Raw genomic sequence first — 20718 nt, 5'->3', positions numbered from 1 at the left:
GGTTGGTGCAGATGCCCGGCTGGTTGATGTCCTCGTCAAAGCAAAATCTGACATCACCGCCATCCAAGAAATACGCACCCAGAAAAAAAATCGTGTTGAATCAACACTTTTTTAACACTTTTTGTGTTTAAAATTTTTCAAACCGAAGCATAGTGTAATCCTCGTGTTAAAAGTGTTAATTCAACATGTTCTTAAAGTGCTTATTCAACACTATGGAAAGTGTTGATTGAACACTAAAATTTGTTTAATTCAACATGATATTTAACACGGTGGTTACTGTTAAATTAACAGGAATTATTGTAAAAAGTGTTAATTCAACATTAACTTAAAGTGTGTATTTAACACTATGAAAAGTGTTGATTTTACACCAAAATATTGTTGATTTTACATGATATTTAACATGATACCTATGGTTAAACTAACAGGAATTAATGTTGAATTAACACTGCATAATCGTGTTAAAACAACAGTAAATCCTGTTAAGTTTAACACTATCCCCTGTTGTTTTACCCTTAAGTAAAAGTCTTGTTTTAAAGTTGACTCTAAAGTGGTTGTATTTATTAAACACATGCAATATACATACATTTTTAACTTAAATCTTGTGATAAATGAAATTAATTCAGCGTTGTTATATTAGTATACTTATGTAATCAGACTTGAGAAAAATCTTATGCGAATAATACCCGCTATATATAATATATAGTAATAATAATAATTAAAATAATACATTTTGGCCAACCATTTTAATAATACTTTACTTCTTTTAACAAACTTTTAAATGCTCTTTAAGGCGTCTTGTTTTACTAACATATTTTACCGATTTTTTAAATAATATGTATATACTTAAATAATTTTTCAATTTTTTTTTTTTAATTTTTATTAGTCCAGGCATATTAGACGAAAAACCAATGAATGGTGGAACTCTTTCGGACCATAGCTTTCTTTGGTTTATGGAATTCTCCCACTAATGAACATGAAACGTTGAAAAAATAAACCAAAAATTTCCAGAGCATACTTTGCTGCAGCCATTTAAAGTGCATTTTTTTTGGCGTTTTTTTATTATTTCGAGAATGGCAGCAGCTGTTTTTGGTTTATTTTTTCAACGTTTCATGTTCATAAGTAGGAGAATTCCATAAACCAAAGAAAGCTATGGTCAGGAAGAATTCCACCTGAGATGTTAATATGCCTGGACTATATATGGAATACGAGAATGGCGAACATACTTATATGTCTTTTTTATGCCACTATTATGTAAAAAATTTATGTTTAATAATAAAATAAAATCTCGTATGATATGAAAATTCAGCATTTTTTTTTTTAAATATGTAAATACATATATATTTGTATATTCAGTCTTCTAAAAAATTTTTAGATAATATATGTGTAACTTTCTTTATAAAAAATATTTATATAAAACTTGTTACTATACATACATATGGGACAAATCATGTTTTTAAAATGTTGTATTCATTTCAAAAACTTTTCAAACGTATAACCTTTTTCTTATTTCGTAAAATATGTGCATGTAGGGGTGGAGAATATATGTCCCAACTATTTATAATAAAAAAATTGGATGATTTTTCCCCCAATACATATGCTTGAATATGTGGACTAAAACTTATATTATATTTTGAACATATGAAGAAAAGTTTTTGTAAAGGGCAAACAGCAATGTCTTCAATTTCAAATAAAGTACAAGTTGCTCGTTGTGTAACAAAGAAGAAATTTCTCTTGAATTCTAAGCCTTTGTAAGTTATTTTGGAATATAATTGATATTTCTGTAACTCATATTTAATTTGAAAATCCGTAGTATATTTTGATACGTTACTAGAAGGTAGGAGAAATTTAACATTTGAAATTAAATCTGGTTGAAAAAATATTTCGTTTTTTAAATTGTAAGCAAATTTTAAGGAGGCTTTTATGGAAAGACTCCAAGGCACATTTATTCTAGAATTCATTGATTTGCATAAGCCTTGAAAATTTTATGAACTGCTTCAAATCTCATACACCAAATGTTTTTTAATGGCCCACATTTTTTTATTGATGTAACGTAGTGAACAAGAAAATGAAATTTCGGTTTTAAATGTTTATTAAAAAGTGATATATACAAAGTATTATGCTGTCTAATCAGAGAATCTAATCGTTTCAAATAAATTTCATCTATATTAGACATCATAAGAATATCCACAATTTGAATTAAAATCAAAAAAAAAGTCCATATTTCATCATTTTCAGGAACTAAGTCACCAATTATTAAAGGAAGATGGTGCAAGAAAGTCATCATTTCCCTAGCTGACATACGAAAGTTAGAAGTTTTTAAATTAACTAAAGTTATAGGAGGACAAATATTCCCGATTTCTGTCTCGCCATACTGAAACATTTGCTTACGATAATTAAGGGTTTCAATGCTGAAATACTTTTTCGTTACAATAAAATTTAAAAGAACTTCAGAAATATCATATCTACAAACACCTTCAAATATATCGTGCATCATATCAAAATAGAAATTATCAACTGCGTGAAAGCTTTGTATGTCGTTAAAAATACATGCTTCCTTAATACCAGTCAGTGCTTCATTTTTAAGGGAACAGTCAAGAGAATAATTTTCTCTGTCTCTCAAATATTCTGGAAGCTCTTCAACATCTGACCTTAAATTTACTTTTTGTCTTTTACAGTTTCGACAGTAAAAATTTGAATTGAAACTAGTGGTGAACCCTAATATTGAGTTCAAACCTAAGTTATCACCAATTATTAGCGCTAATACAAAATAAACACGATATTCTCCATACGAAGTATTTAGAATCAATCCTTCTGTTTCTAATTGTTGAATAACCTGTACTAAAGGTCCTAATGAATACATATTTCCATATTCCTTTCGATGTCTCGATTTGAAAAATCCTGCAACAAATATATTTTCTAATGTGGACTGGCTGTGCTTTGGTATAGTAGGAAAACTGTAATAAATTCCACAAACAGTTTGATCTGCAGCATGTGATCCCAGTGGATTATCAATTCCAAAATCATCATAATATATAATATATGGAATAACTAGTTTTTCATTGAAGTAACAAATCTTCTTTTTCCAAGTTTCACCATGTATGACATTTGTATAACTTTGGTTGTTATCTTTTAAAGTTTGCATATTTTCCAATGTATCTTTTAAATTGCTTTTCGATTGAAAATATTTAGCAATTTGAAATTTTATGGGCATAATTATTCCTACGACTTTGTTGGAATGCAATTCGGGACTTATTATTGATAACAATTTCGGAAATCTCTTCACTAATAGTATATGAAGAGGGAAATTGAAAAATTTCTTCATTTTCTAAAGATTTCAAAAAACGATACTCGCTAGAAATATGTTCAAAAGGTGAAAAAAGTTTTCGGAATTGATTTTCGATAAAGATTCTTTGATTGAGGTCTGCTATAAGTGGTGAGATTGACATTAAAACATGTTCCTGAATTGGTTTTAAAATTTTTTCATTTACATTGTCTAAAACATTAAGCACATCCTTTCTATTAAAATTATTTTTGTCATGTAGAGATAAAATGAATCGATTAATATCCAACTGAGCTATATTTTCACTGCTTGCAATAGGGCCTATTTGTAGTACGTTTTCGTGTGTTTCCCTTTCACTGTAAAATACTTGTTGTTCTTGCGAACTCGTAACTACAGCCGAACGTGCGTGAACTCTCTTTAAATGGTTTTGAAAGGTATAAACGTTTGAAAAGCACTGCCCACATTTAGGTATATTACAAATAAATTTTTTAATCTTATTAAACGTATGAAAAGTTTTTAAATGAGCGACCAAACTTTTTGCCTCTAACGCAACAAAATTGCAAAGAAAACATTTAAACATGCTGTTAAATTATTTTACGGTCTGTAGGTAGCTTGTAAGTAAGACAATATTTGGAGTTGCTATGCATTCAATATCAAAAAAATAATGTTGTATAAAAGTGTACAGGTTTTTCGCTTCCGCAGGATACTCAAAATTCAGGACATGAAATAACTTAAATATAGTATCAAGTGCTTTTAAAAATGTAGGCACCTTATATAGAATACCATCGAAAAGAATACAAAAACTAGCCAAACTAGCTATATCTGGTCCAATAACTAAAATTATAGGTTGCAATGGAAGTTCTTTCCCCATAGCCTTCAACTTAAGTTCTTCATATAGTCTTTGGTAATCATTAATGCATTCACAGTGCAGTACTGTAGCGTTTTGAGCATCGCCTATAGACGGCTTCCATTTCAGACGTTTGCCGGCATTTGCTTGCTGGACAGAAATCATTGATGGCTTTAGCACAGCATGTAAAAGCAACGTAATTATACAATCTTTTGAATCTGCGATAAAAAGTAAATTACATTAATACATTATTATTTATGCTAAAGTATAGGTATTAAATTACCGTCATTCAGGGATGTCTCAATTTTAGCCAATAAATTTTTGGATGCTGAATCCTTTACTTTTTCATTCATGTATGGAAGTATAGTCGTTGTAAAATTAGGCCATTCGGTGAACAAACTTTGGGATTTGCCCGGGTATTTCAATTCGAAATCAATTTCAATCTACGTATATATGTATGAAGAAAAAAATTTTATGAATATACTTTTTACTTACATATGATCATATTTAAAATTCAAGGTCAATTATTCTTACCAAGGAGTATCCAAGTGAATGTTTTAAAAGCGGCCATTCAATAAGCACATTTTTGCTTTTATTTTTGACATCTTCTATTCTTAAGGCAATCGTATCTCTCCAGTTTTGTTCTACAACACTCCATGGTTCCACGTTATGTGAAAGCCATATTTTTTTGCCCAAAGCATCTTCATCTACCAATATAATAAAAGTAAATATAATAAAACACAAATTGTACATTTAAACAAAATGTATACCTTCGGTTTGAGTTTCTGTCTGTTTCGTTATTTTATAACTACTTATATCGATTTGCGCATCCTTGACTTGTGTACCCCTTTTCATTTTACGGCGGACATTTGTTGCTTTGTCATATAATTTTCCAGTAGGATTTTTTCCACTGCGTTTGTTGCAGTAATATCTCTGTATATATGTAAGTAAAATAATGAAGCAAATGTTTTATAAGGGAGGCCCGAAATCAGGTGCTATTTTGGAATAATCATAGTATTAAATCTAAAGCTTTGTATCGTTGGTGAATTCATTTTACCATTACGCGCCCAATACATTAAATCAAACATGGCACAACATTTTAGCTTTGATACTACTTACAACAAAACTGACAGCTGGATATCGGGATAATACATAGCCAATATTAAAAACGTTTGTTTTTAAAAATCTTACCAAATCTTCTATAGGAAATAATAGTATAATTTGTTCTGAAAAATTAATGATATCCCTCATTGTCATAGGGATCGACCGCTCAGAAAAATGTTGGACTATGATATTTACCAAGGCTTCGCGATGTTCGTCTAGCAACAAACAATGTTCCTTATATTGTTGCAAAATGCTTTGGCCCCATGGAGTTGCTTTTAGTATTTCACCTAGACTCTTTACAGGTGTACTTGCTGCGACAGATTGAGATTTGTGGCTACAGCTAAGCGAACTATTTGAAGATTCCAAAAAACAAACAATATTTTCCTGCAATAAAAAATTAAATGCAAAAAAATTTATATGTGTACATTTAACTAAAACTAACGCTTACTTTATTTTCCTTCAAATTGGCTAGCCTTTGCTTAAATTTAATTCTAGTCCCAAGCATTGAAACAGGGAACAGTTCATTGATATCGTCTTCTTTAATTAAAAACAGGCTCTCAATGTCCATTCCACAGTCTGAAAATATAAAATATGTATATTTATGAATATGCACTAGGGTGGGACTCCTTTTGCAAATTTGTCAAACAAAGCAAGAATTTGCTGACCTTTAGCAATTTCTAGCAGGTTGTCGCATTGCCATATCTTGAAATATTTCCACAGATTACGTTTTCACTACCTAACATAAATTTCCGAAAAGTTCTTGATTTATTCCTTAATACAAATTTGCCTCCATACAAATATGGAGCACCCTAATGTGCACGCTTATTAACAAACATACAATTGAAGATTGAATGAATAGGTTCCTGTTCATAAAAACTTAATTAAATTATCTTACCTATCATTCTTTTGTACACATCTTCGCCAAAATCCATTTTTCCGCAAATGATGTCCTTTAGATTCGCATTCTCGCACGTCGGAGCTGCTGCGGTGCCGCTTTGAGGCAGAGAAGTCTCAATTTCACCAGAAGGCAGCAGCTCACGACTGGGCCCAATAATAAATATTTGGCTGAATTCTTGGTCAACATCACTCACTGCACTGCTCATTTTACTAACGAAATGCTTTAATTAAATATTTATGAATAAACTTGCTCAATTATCAAAACAAAATACAACTCACAATATTATATTGCAAGCGACGCTGACATTTCGAGAAAAATGATGAATTTATAACGGGATATTTGCTGTTGTTCTTTTTTCAACACTTTTCAGTGTTACTTCAGCACTAAAATATTGTTATCAGACTACTTAATGTTACATGAAGTCAAATAAGTTGTTGCTGTTGTTCTTTTTTTAACACTTTTCAGTGTTACTTCAACAGTAAAATATTGTTATTAGACTGCTCCATATTACATGAAGTCTAAGTCAACATTTTTAAATGTTACTTTAACAGTAAAATAATGTTATCAGACTACTTCATGTTACATGAATTCGAAGAATTTGTTGCTGTTGTTCTTTTTTCAATACTTTTCAGTGTTACTTCAACAGTAAAATATTGTTATCAGTATACTTCATCTTACATGAAGTCGAAGAAGTAAAAATCTTGTTTGCCAGATAGTGTTAATTTGAAAAATTTTGAAAAATTGTTGTTGCTTTGCATGTTAAAATCGATCGTGTGAAATTAACATGAATCGTGTTGCTTAAAAATTACGATTTTTTCTCTGGGTGCGTTGGACGAAGCAAGGAAGAAAAAGATTAAACATTGTGACATCTATTGGAGTGGCCATACAAATAAGCGCAGTTTCGGCGTCGGGTTCGTGGTGGGAGAGAGATTTTGTCGCTAAGTGCTGGCGTTCACGCCTGTGGACGAGCGTCTCGCCGCTATCCGAATAAAAGCAAAATTTTTTAATATGCTATTCATCTGCGCACATGCGTCGACAGAGGAGAAAGGCGATCAGGTGAAAGCCGCTCTTTATGAACAATTACAACGTACATACCAGCGCTGCCCCCGCCATGATATAAAAGTCGTGCTTGGCGACTTTAACGGCAGGGTGGGCAAAAAAGGTGTTTTTGGCCCTACAGTCGGAAAGTTCAGCATACAAACTGAAACTTCTCCTAATGGACTGAGGCTGACTGACTTTGCCGGTGCTCGAAACATGGTAATTTCCAGCACGAGGTTCATGCATAAAACTATACATCAAGCTACATGCTAACGGTATTATTCTACCCATATATTCAATTATCTACTTGCATATAAGTATTTATTTCTAAATTACATATGTAGTAATTCCCCTTGGACTGCCCCTAGCATGCGAGTTCATTGGTACGCATCCCCAGTTAGCATAGTTACTTTCAATTTCCCTCTGCTGCCTGCTTATTGTGCCTTGTTGTTGTCAACGAGTTGGTTGCCCTTCGTAAGTAACTTGCAAGTGTAATGTTTATGGCTGCCTAGTACCCACGCTGTGTTGTTGGTATGCTGAGGTGACGTCTTTCCAGTACATTGCATTTTTTTGTTTCCTCTTTGTGCGATGTCCGCCTTGACGGTTCGCTTCAATGCCTGCTGTGCTTGGTCGCAATTTCTTTGTATACGTATATTTTAACGTTTTTGGTGCTCTTGCAATGGGAGCTTATGTGTGTTGCTTATTGCGTTGCTGTATTCCCATCGTTGTTTAAAATTCCAGCAGGTTCGTTGATCTCAATGCAAAGCCAAAGTTTTTCTCGTTTGATCTCTATGTAAAATATAATATCCGCCCAAAATATTTGTCATATGCGGGCAGAGAAAATTATGTTTTTTGCGAAATAATAAATATGTAAGTGTATATTAGCATGTTTCAGAAAAATTATTATTTTATGTGTGTAAATTCAATTCCCCTGATCTAAATACTCGCAATCAGATCGATCACGTTGTCACCAAAAAAGTCAAAGAAAGTAAAGCAGGAAAAGATTGATGGAATGAATGGGCCAAACGAATCAAAACCCAAGGTACCCGCGAAAAAAGACTGGCATTGGCAAACTCTAATGGATGGGAACGAAAGAATTTCCCAGAAAGAATGCAAGGGTGGTTTCAAGCCAGAGCGCACTACTGTTGTGAAACGTCAAGACGATACTGATGATGCAAAGTCAATCCGTCAATATCAAGCTCCGCGAAGTAGTTCTTCCTTGGCTAAAGAACAGAGTGTCAGGAAAAGACCCAGGGTAATGAGTAGTAAGGTGAAACACAGGTACGACGAGAACAAAAATTCGGAAAGTTCCTTGTAGTGAGATTTGGTACTGTTATACAACCCTCACCGGCGGAAAGGTGTTCCATCCAAATTTCGGTGCAGTTGGGAAGGCTCATACAAAGTTGTGAAGAGGATCGGTGATACCACCTACCGCATACAAACCATTGGGAAACCACGAAATAGAAGGGTGGTTCATTTGGAGATGCTAGCAGCGTTTAAATCAGGAAATTTGTCTGATAGGGAAGATCACACTTAGGTGGAGGGCAGTGTGACGAATATTAGCAACACTAAGGTATACTATCATCTCTAAGCCGATACTAAGCAGTCACTTGCATCTACATAAACAAATTTGTCTACACATATGTACATACAGCAGTAGAGAGATACTCACAAAAGTACGCAATCATCAGAAAAGTAGTTCTCACACATACAAATGCATATATCTGAGATACTCACAAAAGTATGCAATCATCGCGCATATTTCTATGCGAGAAGCGAGGAAACATAAAAGTATAAAAGCAGCAACAGCAGCAATCAGTTTGATTTAAGCAAGCTATTGGTTGTGAAGTATCAGTGTTATTGTAAAGTACTTTAATAAAAGCCATTTTGCATTACTGAATATTAGAGTTATTTATTCAACAGTTTAGCGATACGAACGTTAGCAGAAGATTTGAAATAAGCGGACTTTCACTAAGTTCTTTACAATATATTATAAAAGGGAAAGTTTGGATGTTTGTCCAGACGTTTGTCTTTGTGACTCAATCACGCAAGAACGGCTGAACGGATTTGGATGAAATTTGGGACATGTATAGCCAGAAGGATTTACTAGATATATTTTTTTGAAAAGAGGGGAGGACCCTGCCTCCTGGGAACAGTTATAATTTAATTATTGTATTTGTTCGTCGTTGTGACTGGATCACGTCAGAACGGCTAATGAAATTTGGGACACAGATGGACAACAGTCTATTGGCGAAATGTTTTGCGAAAACGGAAAGGGGAAGGGGTTCCACGACCCTTCAAACAATTACTTTTTAATAATTTCTAGACATTATAACTATACGTTTAATGACATTCACTAATATTACAATCTCAATAGGGAAAATAAGTCGAGGGCTTACAAAGTGAGCAATGACACCCTCCGTCTCCTCATCCCCCCTTCCCCCTCTCCCCCTCTGGTGCAAAATCTATAAATTGTTATAACTCAATATAAGTTTTCTCCTAAATCAATAATTTTTGTTATCTGGCTCATACAGATCGAGATCTAACCAATTTTGGAAAAACGATCGGTGGTGCTCTCCGTCTCCTCCCGCCATCCGCCCTCCTTCAATTGTTTTTATTAGCACGCTTTTATTAGTTTTACCTGTATGTTTGTTTGTAACTCTTCATTCGCTTCAACGCGCCTGCTGCCTTATTAACATGCTTTTATAATTAGCTTCACCTAATTTGTAATCCCGTCAGGGTCATATCGAGACCCCTCCGGGATCATTTCTCCCACCAGGGTCACTTCGGGATCATTTGGTGACGCTTCAGGCATCATTTCTGCATTGGATTCGAATCCATCCGGGATCCCGCCAGGATAATTTCGCGACTATTTCGGCATCATTTCTGGATAGTTTTCGGGATCCGTCTGGGATCCCGTCAGCGTAATTTCTTGACTTTTTCGCGATCATTTAAGGACCCTTCCGGAATCATTTCTGTATGGATTTCGGGATCCCGTCAGGGTCATCTCGGGACTATTTGGGTACCCTTCAGGCATCATTTCTGTATGGTTTTCTGATACGTCCGGATCCCGTCGGGGCTATTTCGGGACTAATCCACAATTATTTCGGCATCCTTCCGGGATCATTTCTGAATCGTTTTCGGAATCCCGTCAGGGTAATATATAAGGATAAGTACTTATGAAATGTACATACGTAATTAAAAACGGGTAAGTATATTACAAATTGAAGGTAAGTATCAAAATGTAGGTATGGTATATTTTAATATATATATTCAGGTAAAGGCTAGTATATATATATATACATATTACGTATGTACATTTCATAAGTACTTACTCTTATTTTAATACCTACCCATTCGTTAAATACTTACTCCTTAAATATCTACTTGCATTGTATAAAATCCCTTCATGCCCTCTGTAACAACTAAATTAACTTACCGTTTCCTTAATTATGCATCTTCTGGAAGATAAATACACATTTACATTCTCTCTCTTTAAGTTAGGAAGTTAGCGGTCCAACGGAGTGCACTGGATCGCTTTTAAGTTAGTTTTCGCTATCCGCCTAACTATAAACGCCTCTAAATCGACTCGTTTATCGTACCTCTAAGAACATACATTTATATTATTAAACTAAATAAATTAAAACGTTTATGAATATAAAGCGTTCAATGAAAAGCTGCGTGTTTATTTATTTCGAAGTGAGGTGATTTCCCTTTAACTCCCTTGTGCACTCCCACTCACTAGTGCAATTTCAGACATGGTCCTCAGCAGTGCACGGACTTTACCACTTTCTTGGTAGATCTACCAAATTTTTAGCCCATTTTCATTTTCTACCACTTCTACCACCAAAGCCCAAAAATCTGCCAACATTTGCCTTTGCAAGGAAATTATGAAACGATTAAATTTCGAAGACAAAAAATTACACCTTTTGGAATATTTTGATGCAAAAAATATTCACTCTAGTCAAATGACAACGATTGGTCCCTTACTTAAAGCTTTTCCATTTCACAAGACTTCCATGGAAAATCTTAATAACGAATGGCGATCATTAATGTTGAATGATAAGAAAAAAGAGGAAAGATATTTTCCAACGATATTCTTAAAGGATGGATAAAATTGGGAACTCAAAAGAGTCTTCTAGAAGGAAATTTGTTTGAAAATTTTAGTGAATAAATGTGCTCCTTAGCAATATTACTTCACAGTAGTGCAGCCGCAGAAAGGTTCGTCTCTATAATGAACGACATAAAAACCGCCAAGTGTATGGAATAAAAATGTCAAGCATTTCCAATCAAATATTATTAAAAGAGTATTGTATCGTACGGACTTTATTTCAGCCTCCAATTGAATTAATCAGATTTTATAAAAAATTTAATTTGTAGAAATTGATTTTGTTCCTTGTATTTAATAACACCCATATGGCACTAGATTTTTCTTTGGTTTTTTTTTTTCAGAAAATTTTTTTTTGTTGAAAATTTGGTTTCTATTTTGAAAAATTTGTGCACAAATTCAATACAAGAAATAAACTTGTTTATGAAAGAAAGTAGCAGTCATCTACTCGCAAATATTTTCCTGCTCTATATATTATTTTATCAGTTTTTTATGAATAATTTTGAACAAAAAAAAAAGAAAAAAAAAAAAACAAAAAAGTTTTAAGTAAACGATAACATGCCAGTGTGGCACAAAAAAACTGGTACATTAGAAAATTGTTGTTGTAATTAGTAGAGCTTACGATTTCTCAAGCTTCTTCGAGAAGAGATTTCTCGCGAGTCCGGCCTTCTCGCGAGATTTTCGAATTACTTTTAATACTCACGAGCTTCTCGACTTTCAATTCTCGCGAGATTCTCGAATCTCGAAATACTCGTAAGGCTCGCGAGCTTCTCGACATTCAATTTAATCGATTCATGGGATGTTTTATATAGACCCTAGTATTTTTTCTGGAGCGAAAATTTTCACAAAACCACAACTAAAAAACACCGAAATGTATAGAATACTGCCAATGCAGCGACTGAATTTATAGTCGAGAAGCTCGCGAGTATTAAAAGTTTTTCGAGATTTGAGAATCTCGCGAGAATTTAAAGTCGAGAAGCTCGCGAGTATTACGAGTATTTCGAGATTCGAGAATCTCGCGAGAATTGAAAGTCGAGAAGCTCGTGAGTATTATGGGTAATTCGAGATTCGAGAATCTCGCGAGAAGGCCGGACTCGCGAGAAATCTCTTCTCGAAGAAGCTTGAGAAATCGTAAGCTCTACTAATTACAACAACAATTTTCTAATGTACCAGTTTTTTTGTGCCACACTGGCATGTTATCGTTTACTTAAAACTTTTTATTTTTGTTCAAAATTATTCATAAAAAACTGATAAAATAATATATAGCGCAGGAAAATATTTGCGAGTAGATGACTATTACTTTCTTTCATAAACAAATTTATTTCTTGTATTGAATTTGTGCACAACTTTTTCAAAATAGAAACCAAATTTTCAACAAAAAAAAATCAGAAAAAAAACCAAAGAAAAATCTAGTGCCATATGGGTGTTATAAAATACAAGGAACAAAATCAATTTCTACAAATAAAATTTTTTATAAAATCTGATTAATTCAATTGGAGGCTGAAATAAAGTCCGTACGATACAATACTCTTTTAATAATATTTGATTGGAAATGCTTGACATTTTTATTCCATACACTTGGCGGTTTTTATGTCGTTCATTATAGAGACGAACCTTTCTGCGGCTGCACTACTGTGTAGTAATATTGCTAAGGAGCACATTTAATCACTAAAATTTTCAAACAAATTTCCTTCTAGAAGACTCTTTTGAGTTCCCAATTTTATCCATCCTTTAAGAATGTTGGAAAATATCTTCCCTCTTTTTTCCTTATCATTCAACATTAATGATCGCCATTCGTTATTAAAAATTTCCATGGAAGTCTTGTGAAATGGAAAAGCTTTAAGTAAGGGACCAATCGTTGTCATTTGACTAGATTGAATATTTTTTGCATCAAAATATTCCAAAAGGTGTAATTTTTTGTCTTCGAAATTTAATCGTTTCTTAATTTCCTTACAAAGGCAAATGTTGGTAGATTTTTGGGCTTTGGTGGTAGAAGTGGTAGAAAATGAAAATGGGCTAAAAAGTTGGTAGATCTACCAAGAAAGTGGTAAAGTCCGTGCACTGCTGAGGACCATGTATGAAAAATTGCACTAGTGAGTGGGATTGCACTAGTGAGTGGGACTGCACAAGGGAGTTAAAAGGAAATCACCTCACTTCGAAATAAATAAACACGCAGCTTTTCATTGAACGCTTTATATTCATAAACGTTTTAATTTATTTAGTTTAATAATATAAATGTATGTTCTTAAAGGTACGATAAACGAGTCGATTTAGAGGCGTTTATAGTTAGGCGGATAGCGAAAACTAACTTAAAAGCGGTCCAGTGCACTCCGTTGGACCGCTTACTTCCTAACTTAAAGAGAGAGAATGTAAATGTGTATTTATCTTCCAGAAGATGCAGAATTAAGGAAACGGTAAGTTAATTTAGTTGTTACAGAGGGCATGAAGGGATTTTATACAATGCAAGTAGATATTTAAGGAGTAAGTATTTAACGAATGGGTAGGTATTAAAATAAGAGTAAGTACTTATGAAATGTACATACGTAATATATATATATATATATATACTAGCCTTTACCTGAATATATATTAAAATATACCATACCTACATTTTGATACTTACCTTCAATTTGTAATATACTTACCCGTTTTTAATTACGTATGTACATTTCATAAGTACTTACCCTTATATATATATACTAGCCTTTACCCGCGGCCACGTCCGCAAGGAAAAAATTAAATATATGGGCTATTCACGTTAGCTTGCTTATCACGTTACTTGTTAAAAAAAAATGTTCTGTCTAATATATTTTATTTTTGTAATATAGTAAAAAAAGAACTAAATGAGCTGATAACCTGATAGGGAAATGACCCCGACGGGATCTCGGGCGGATCCCGCAAACCATCCATAATTGATCTCTGAAGGGTCCGCAAATGATCCCGAAATAGTCGAGAAAAAGTTTCGAAATTTCCACGACGATATCCCGGACGGATCCCGAAAACCACCCACAAATGATGCCGGAAGGGTCTCCAAATGATCCCGAAAAAGTTAAGAAAAAGCCTTGAAATGATCCTGACGGGATCCCGAAAACCATCCAGAAATGATGCCGGAGGGGTCCCTAAAAGGTCTGAAATTACCCTGACGGGATTCCGAAAACCATCCAGAGACGATCCCGGAAGGATCCCGAAATAATTGCGGATTAGTCCCGAAATAGCCCCGACGGGATCCGGACGGATCAGAAAACCATACAGAAATGATGCCTGAAGGATACCCAAATAGTCCCGAGATGACCTTGACGGGATCCCGAAATCCATACAGAAATGATTCCGGAAGGGTCCTTAAATGATCGCGAAAAAGTCCAGAAATTACGCTGACGGGATCCCAGACGGATCCCGAAAACTATCCAGAAATGATACCGAAATAGTCGCGAAATTATCCTGGCGGGATCCCGGATGGATTCGAATCCAATGCAGAAATGATGCCTGAAGCGTCACCAAATGATCCCGAAATGACCCTGGTGGGAGAAATGATCCCGGAGGGGTCTCGATATGACCCTGACGGGATTACAAATTAGGTGAAGCTAATTATAAAAGCATGTTAATAAGGCAGCAGGCGCGTTGAAGCGAATGAAGAGTTACAAACAAACATACAGGTAAAACTAATAAAAGCGTGCTAATAAAAACAATTGAAGGAGGGTGGATGGCGGGAGGAGACGGAGAGCACCACCGATCGCTTTTCCAAAATTGGTTAGATCTCGATCTGTATGAGCCAGATAACAAAAATTATTGTTTTAGGAGAAAACTTATATTGAGTTATAACAATTTATCGATTTTGAACCAGAGGGGGAGAGGGGGAAGGGGGGTGAGGAGACGGAGGGTGTCACTGCTTACTTTGTAAGCCCTCGACTTATTTTCCCTATTGAGATTGTAATATTAGTGAATGTCATTAAACGTAAAGTTATAATGTCTAGAAATTATTAAAAAGTAATTGTTTGAAGGGTCGTGGAACCCCTTTCCGTTTTCGCAAAACATTTCGCCAATAGACTGTTGTCCATCTGTGTCCCAAATTTCATTAGCCGTTCTGACGTGATTCAGTCACAACGACGAACAAATACAATAATTAAATTATAACAGTTCCCAGGGGGCGGGGTCCTCCCCTCTTTTCAAAAAAATATATCTAGTAGATCCTTCTGGCTATATATGTCCCAAATTTCATCCAAATCCGTTCAGCCGTTCTTGCGTGATTGAGTCACAAAGACAAACGTCTGGACAAACATCCAAACTTTCCCTTTTATAATATATCGTAAAGAACTTAGTGAAAGTCCGCTTATTTCAAATCTTCTGCTAACGTTCGTATCGCTAAACTGTTGAATAAATAACTCTAATATTCAGTAATGCAAAATGGCTTTTATTCAAGTACTTTACAATAACACTTATACTTCACAACCAATAGCTTGCTTAAATCAAACTGATTGCTGCTGTTGCTGCTTTTATACTTTTATGTTTCCTCGCTTCTCGCATAGAAATATGCGCGATGATTGCATACTTTTGTGAGTATTTCAGATATATGCATTTGTATGTGTGAGAACTACTTTGCTGATGATTGCATACTTTTGTGAGTATCTCTCTGCTGCTGTATGTAAATATGTGTAGACAAATTTGTTTATGTAGATGCAAGTGACTGCTTAGTATCGGCTTAGAGATGATAGTATGCCTTAGTGTTGCTAATATCCGTCACACTGCCCTCCACCTAAGTGTGATCGTCCCGATCAGACAAATTTCCTGATTTAAACGCTGCTAGCATCTCAAATGAACCACCCTTCTATTTCGTGGTTTCCCAATGGTTTGTATGCGGTAGATGGTATCACCGATCCTCTTCACAACTTTGTATGAGCCTTCCCAACTGCACCGAAATTTGGATGGAACACCTTTCCGCCGGTGAGGGTTGTATAACAGTACCAAATCTCACTACCAGAAACCTTCCGAATTTTTGTTCTCGTCGTACCTGTGTTTCACCTTACTACTCATTACCATGGGTCTTTCCCTCACACTCTGTTCTTTAGCCAATGAAGAACTACTTCGCAGAGCTTGATCTTGACGGATTGACTTTGCATCATCAGTATCGTCTTGACGTTTCACAACAGTAGTGCGCGCTGGCTTGAAACCACACTTGCATTCTTTCTGAGAAATTCTTTCGTTCGGTTAATGCATCCATTATGGTTTGCCAATGCCAGTCTTTTTTCGCGGGTACCTTGGGTTTTGATTTGTTTGGCCCATTCATTCCATCAATCTTTTCCTGCTTTACTTTCTTTGACTTTTTTGGTGACAACGTGATCGATCTGATTGCGAGTATTTAGATCAGGGGAATTGAATTTACACACATAAAATAATAATTTTTCTGAAACACCCTAATATACACTTACATATTTATCATTTCGCAAAAAACATAATTTTCTCTGCCCGCATATGGCAAATATTTTTTGTTGAAAATTTGGTTTCTATTTTGAAAAAGTTGTGCACAAATTCAATACAAGAAATAAATTTGCTTATGAAAGAAAGTAATAGTCATCTACTCGCAAATATTTTCCTGCGCTATATATTATTTTATCAGTTTTTTATGAATAATTTTGAACAAAAATAAAAAAGTTTTAAGTAAACGATAGCATGCCAGTGTGGCACAAAAAAATGGTACATTAGAAAATTGTTGTTGTAATTAGTAGAGCTTACGATTTCTCAAGCTTCTTCGAGAAGAGATTTCTCGCGAGTCCGGCCTTCTCGCGAGATTCTCGAATCTCGAAATACTCGTAATACTCATGAGCTTCTCGACTTTCAATTCTCGCGAGATTCTCGAATCTCGAAATTCTCGTAAGGCTCGCGAGCTTCTCGACATTCAATTTAATCGATTCATGGGATGTTTTATATAGACCTTAGTATTTTTTCTGGAGCGAAAATTTCCACAAAACCACAACTAAAAAACACCGAAATGTATAGAATACTGCCAATGCAGCGACTGAATTTAAAGTCGAGAAGCTCGCGAGTATTAAAAGTTTTTCGAGATTTGAGAATCTCGCGAGAATTTAAAGTCGAGAAGCTCGCGAGTATTACGAGTATTTCGAGATTCGTGAATCGTGCGAGAAGCCGTGTTCTCGATGTCTCGTTAAAAAAATAAAATATTGTGAACAAAATTATATGTATAATATATATGTTTTGAGTTAAATGTCATTGGAAAACAATATATAATATATTATGATCAAAAAAAAATTCTCAAGTAAAAAAACAAGCGTATAAATACTGTCTATACTGCAACTAAATTTATGCCGATAAGCTCGCGAGATTTACGAGTACTTCGAGACACAAGAATCTCGCGGGAAGTCAAGTTCTCGATTTCTCGGGTCTCGAAAATCTCGCTTGTGTTCGAGAAGAAATCGTAAGCTCTAATAATTAGACGTATCGGTAAAGTTTCCTCAGTATTTCAAGCTCAAAATACAGGAAAAAAAAATTATCATATAGGCATAATCTATATATACAAATTTACATGCATTTTTTGTTTTGCTTACATATTTTTTTAAGTGTTATTTCCGTGAAATGTGCTTTATTTGTTTTACAATAAAATATGAATTGTTTTGTACAAATATAAACTGTAGCTATTGTTTTCTTGGAAAAAATCTACCAACTTCTACCACTATTTTAGTTTTTCGTCTATCAACATTCCCTTTTTAAAGGTCCGTGCACTGGTCCTTAGGAGCCATCAGTGAAACAGCGACCTGAAAATAAATAAAAGCTAAAACATAATTTTTTCAAATTAATCAAATCGGTTCGCGACGCGTTGACTTTGTAAAATTGTGCAAATAATTTAAAAATTTAAAAGAAACATTAAATTAAAAGAAACCAACATTCATCTTAAAAAATAATAAGTGCAAATTCACATACATATGTACAAACCTAAAATTATCTTACCTCATCAGGGCGAACATTAAAAAAATAAATAAGAAAAAATACGATAGTCAACAAATCTTTCTAAAGACTACTGTGCAAATATAAATACATAAAATAGGCTTACAGTGTGCAGATACATTGAGAAAAAAGGGAAATAAATGAGCATGTATTGAGTGTTAAACCTTAGACAAAGTTTAACTTACCTGACAAAGAAATATTAAGTAATTACCGGAAAAAAGGTTCAGTCACCTGAAAAAGAAAAATCACTTACCTCAAAAAAGTTTCACTTACCTGAAAAGGAAAAATTGTTTACCTCAAAAAAGTTTCACTTCCCATAAAAAGAAAATTATATTTACCTGTAAAACCCATTTTCCAAAAAAAAAATCCAAAAGAGAAAAAAAGAATAGGTGCTGGTGTTAAACGCTTTAATGCACATTAAAATCTAAAATCCAATAGTGGAGTGCGAAAGAGCACGTACACATATATATTTATTTTTTACTAAGAACAGTAGACCTGCAAAAGTGGTGCACCAGAACCTTAAATAAAAAAATCAACAGCAACAGAAACGCCTACACCAGCTGCAGAAACACCCAGGCGATCAACGGCTTTAGCTTCACAAATAAAGGACACCCCCCTCCCCAAACAGCTAACATAGCGGAAATATCCCAACAGGTAATCTGGTGATAGCATACTAGCGGGTAATTTTGCTCATCAATCTCTCTTCGCTGCAAAACAAACCCAAAGGTGAAGTTTCTAAGAAGTCCCATTGTTTTATATAAACATCTTAAAATATCTTGATATTAGCTTCTTAAGCAACAGTTTATTCTTAGCATAAAAATACCACCTATGCTGATTCTCATTATTATTCATTAAATAAATTATTAATAATAAAATAAAATAGAAACACATATGTATAACCATATATGTAATACTCCTATATTCTTAGTAGAAAATGTTCGCAATGAGTTTTGAATTCGAAATCAAAACAAAACAGCCTACAAAGTTTTTGTGATTATAGCAGCATAAGTGTGACAAGAAAAAATGTAAATTTAGGTACATTCGATTATTGAATACAAAGACAAAAACATTTAAACAGCAATATATCGGCAGTCTGATGTTTGGGAGTGTACCTAGCACGACGTAACAATATAGGAGTATTACAAACATATATGCATATAACGATATGTAGAAATATGATATGTAATTACGATTTCACAAAGAAATGTGTTTATTTACACAAACTTTAAATTACAAAGAGTGTGTTAAAATTAATGTATTAATTATATGACTTCATTTGAAAATTTATGTATAATTATGTGACTTCAATTGAATTATTTCTTTAAATAAATTATGGATAAAAAGAATCCTCTCTCTTTTAGCATCAAACTTAAACTAAACTTAAAACGGTTAAACGGTGATTCGTCCAGTTCATTCGGTTTGGTGCCTGTGCGTCAAGCAAATTGGGATGCAGATAAAGGTAGTCAGTAGCTATGTCCACTTCGTGTAGTCCTACCGTATGTCGCTCCAACATTGATATGGTGTTCGACCCCTAATGATGGGTTCCAAGCTTTCATACTGTTAGAGTTTTCCAACCGAATATCGTCCATGCGGAAGACGTTCTTTTACAGAGTATGGTCCCAAAAATTTCGTTTTAAGTTTAAGACCTGGACCGTGCTGTGTTCCTTTTATCGCAACTGGCTCCCTTACTTTGTATTCTATCTCCGATTTGCGTTTGGTGTTAAATTTATTTCTATTTTCCTCTTGAATCTTCGAAATGTTGTCTACGGCTTGCTGTCTAACGTTTTCTCGCTCTTCGTCTAACTCGTTAGCTATTGACTCTTCCAATAACCCTCGAAGGCCAATGTCATCCGATGTGCGCATATTATAAAGTGTTAAAATTCTGAAAGGTGAAAAGTTGGTACCCTTTGGAGATGAATTTTTTAACAGCCGTTGTACTTTATCAACGTACTTCTACCAGTTTGCAGAATTATTGTGACACAATTTGGGAGTAAAGGTATGATAATACGATTTATTCGTTCAACCTGCCCGTTTCCACGCGGCACGCCAGTTGCAATAAGTAGATGCTGAATACCCTCTTTACCACAATAGCCTGTGAAAATTTTTGCTGCAAAAGCTGTGCCCCTGTCCATTATATTGTTTTTCCAATCTCTCTATAACGGATACGCAGCAGACATCCTGCTTGCCCGCCAATGTTGCTGGTAGGAAGTTGGAGCTCCTGGGCGAGCTCATCCGCAATCACTGTGGTGGGGGAGCATCCATCGATTAAGGCGCGGTGGGGGTGATCGCTACCGTCGGTTTCATGGTGGCGGTGGCAGCTGAATGCGGGAATGCTAGGAGCCCTGCCCGGAAGGCGGACACTGTGGTGAGTTGTAACGATCCGGATCCGTTGCGGCGGTCCTGCGGCTGATGATGGGTGTGATGTCGTTGTTGCAGGCGAAGAGGTCTTGTCTCCGCTCTGCGGTCGCGCGAATATCGTCTCCGTTGGG

General features: G+C 34.8%; 2 protein-coding genes across 10 annotated transcripts in view; both read right to left on the bottom strand.

Moving 5' to 3' along the window:
* Nepl16 (Neprilysin-like 16) overlaps positions 1–20718 on the bottom strand; it is a 2088045-nt gene that overhangs the window by 1280414 nt on the left and 786913 nt on the right. The gene's annotated exons all lie outside the window — the stretch shown is intronic.
* On the bottom strand, positions 3862–5783 carry LOC137236968 (uncharacterized). 2 transcript variants are annotated; one of them, XM_067760070.1, is made up of 6 exons: positions 5680–5783; positions 5319–5615; positions 4898–5060; positions 4662–4834; positions 4411–4570; positions 3862–4345 (listed from the first exon to the last, which is right to left on the bottom strand). In XM_067760070.1, the coding sequence occupies exons 1-6, from the start codon at positions 5734–5736 to the stop codon at positions 3870–3872; spliced, it is 1326 nt and encodes a 441-aa protein (XP_067616171.1). In that variant the 5' UTR covers positions 5737–5783; the 3' UTR covers positions 3862–3869. The 2 variants fall into 2 exon arrangements, with proteins under 2 accessions (XP_067616171.1, XP_067616172.1); XM_067760071.1 differs by having other exon boundaries at positions 5427–5615.

The sequence above is a fragment of the Eurosta solidaginis genome, chromosome 1 (assembly GCF_040869045.1).
Source record: "Eurosta solidaginis isolate ZX-2024a chromosome 1, ASM4086904v1, whole genome shotgun sequence".
In the NCBI taxonomy this organism is placed as follows: Eukaryota; Metazoa; Arthropoda; class Insecta; order Diptera; family Tephritidae; genus Eurosta; species Eurosta solidaginis.
The sequence above is the reverse complement of the archived record's forward strand: the minus strand, read 5'-3'. Positions and strand labels throughout refer to the sequence as shown.

Excerpts from the sequence above, each read along its gene's own strand:
- LOC137236968 (XM_067760070.1), bottom strand. The coding sequence starts at position 5,736 with ATGCTTGGGACTAGAATTAAATTTAAGCAAAGGCTAGCCAATTTGAAG. Across the intron at positions 4,835-4,897 it reads GACAGAAACTCAAACCGAAG|ATGAAGATGCTTTGGGCAAA; the intron begins GTATACATTTTG and ends TTATATTGGTAG. Across the intron at positions 4,571-4,661 it reads ATTCACTTGGATACTCCTTG|ATTGAAATTGATTTCGAATT; the intron begins GTAAGAATAATT and ends ATATATACGTAG.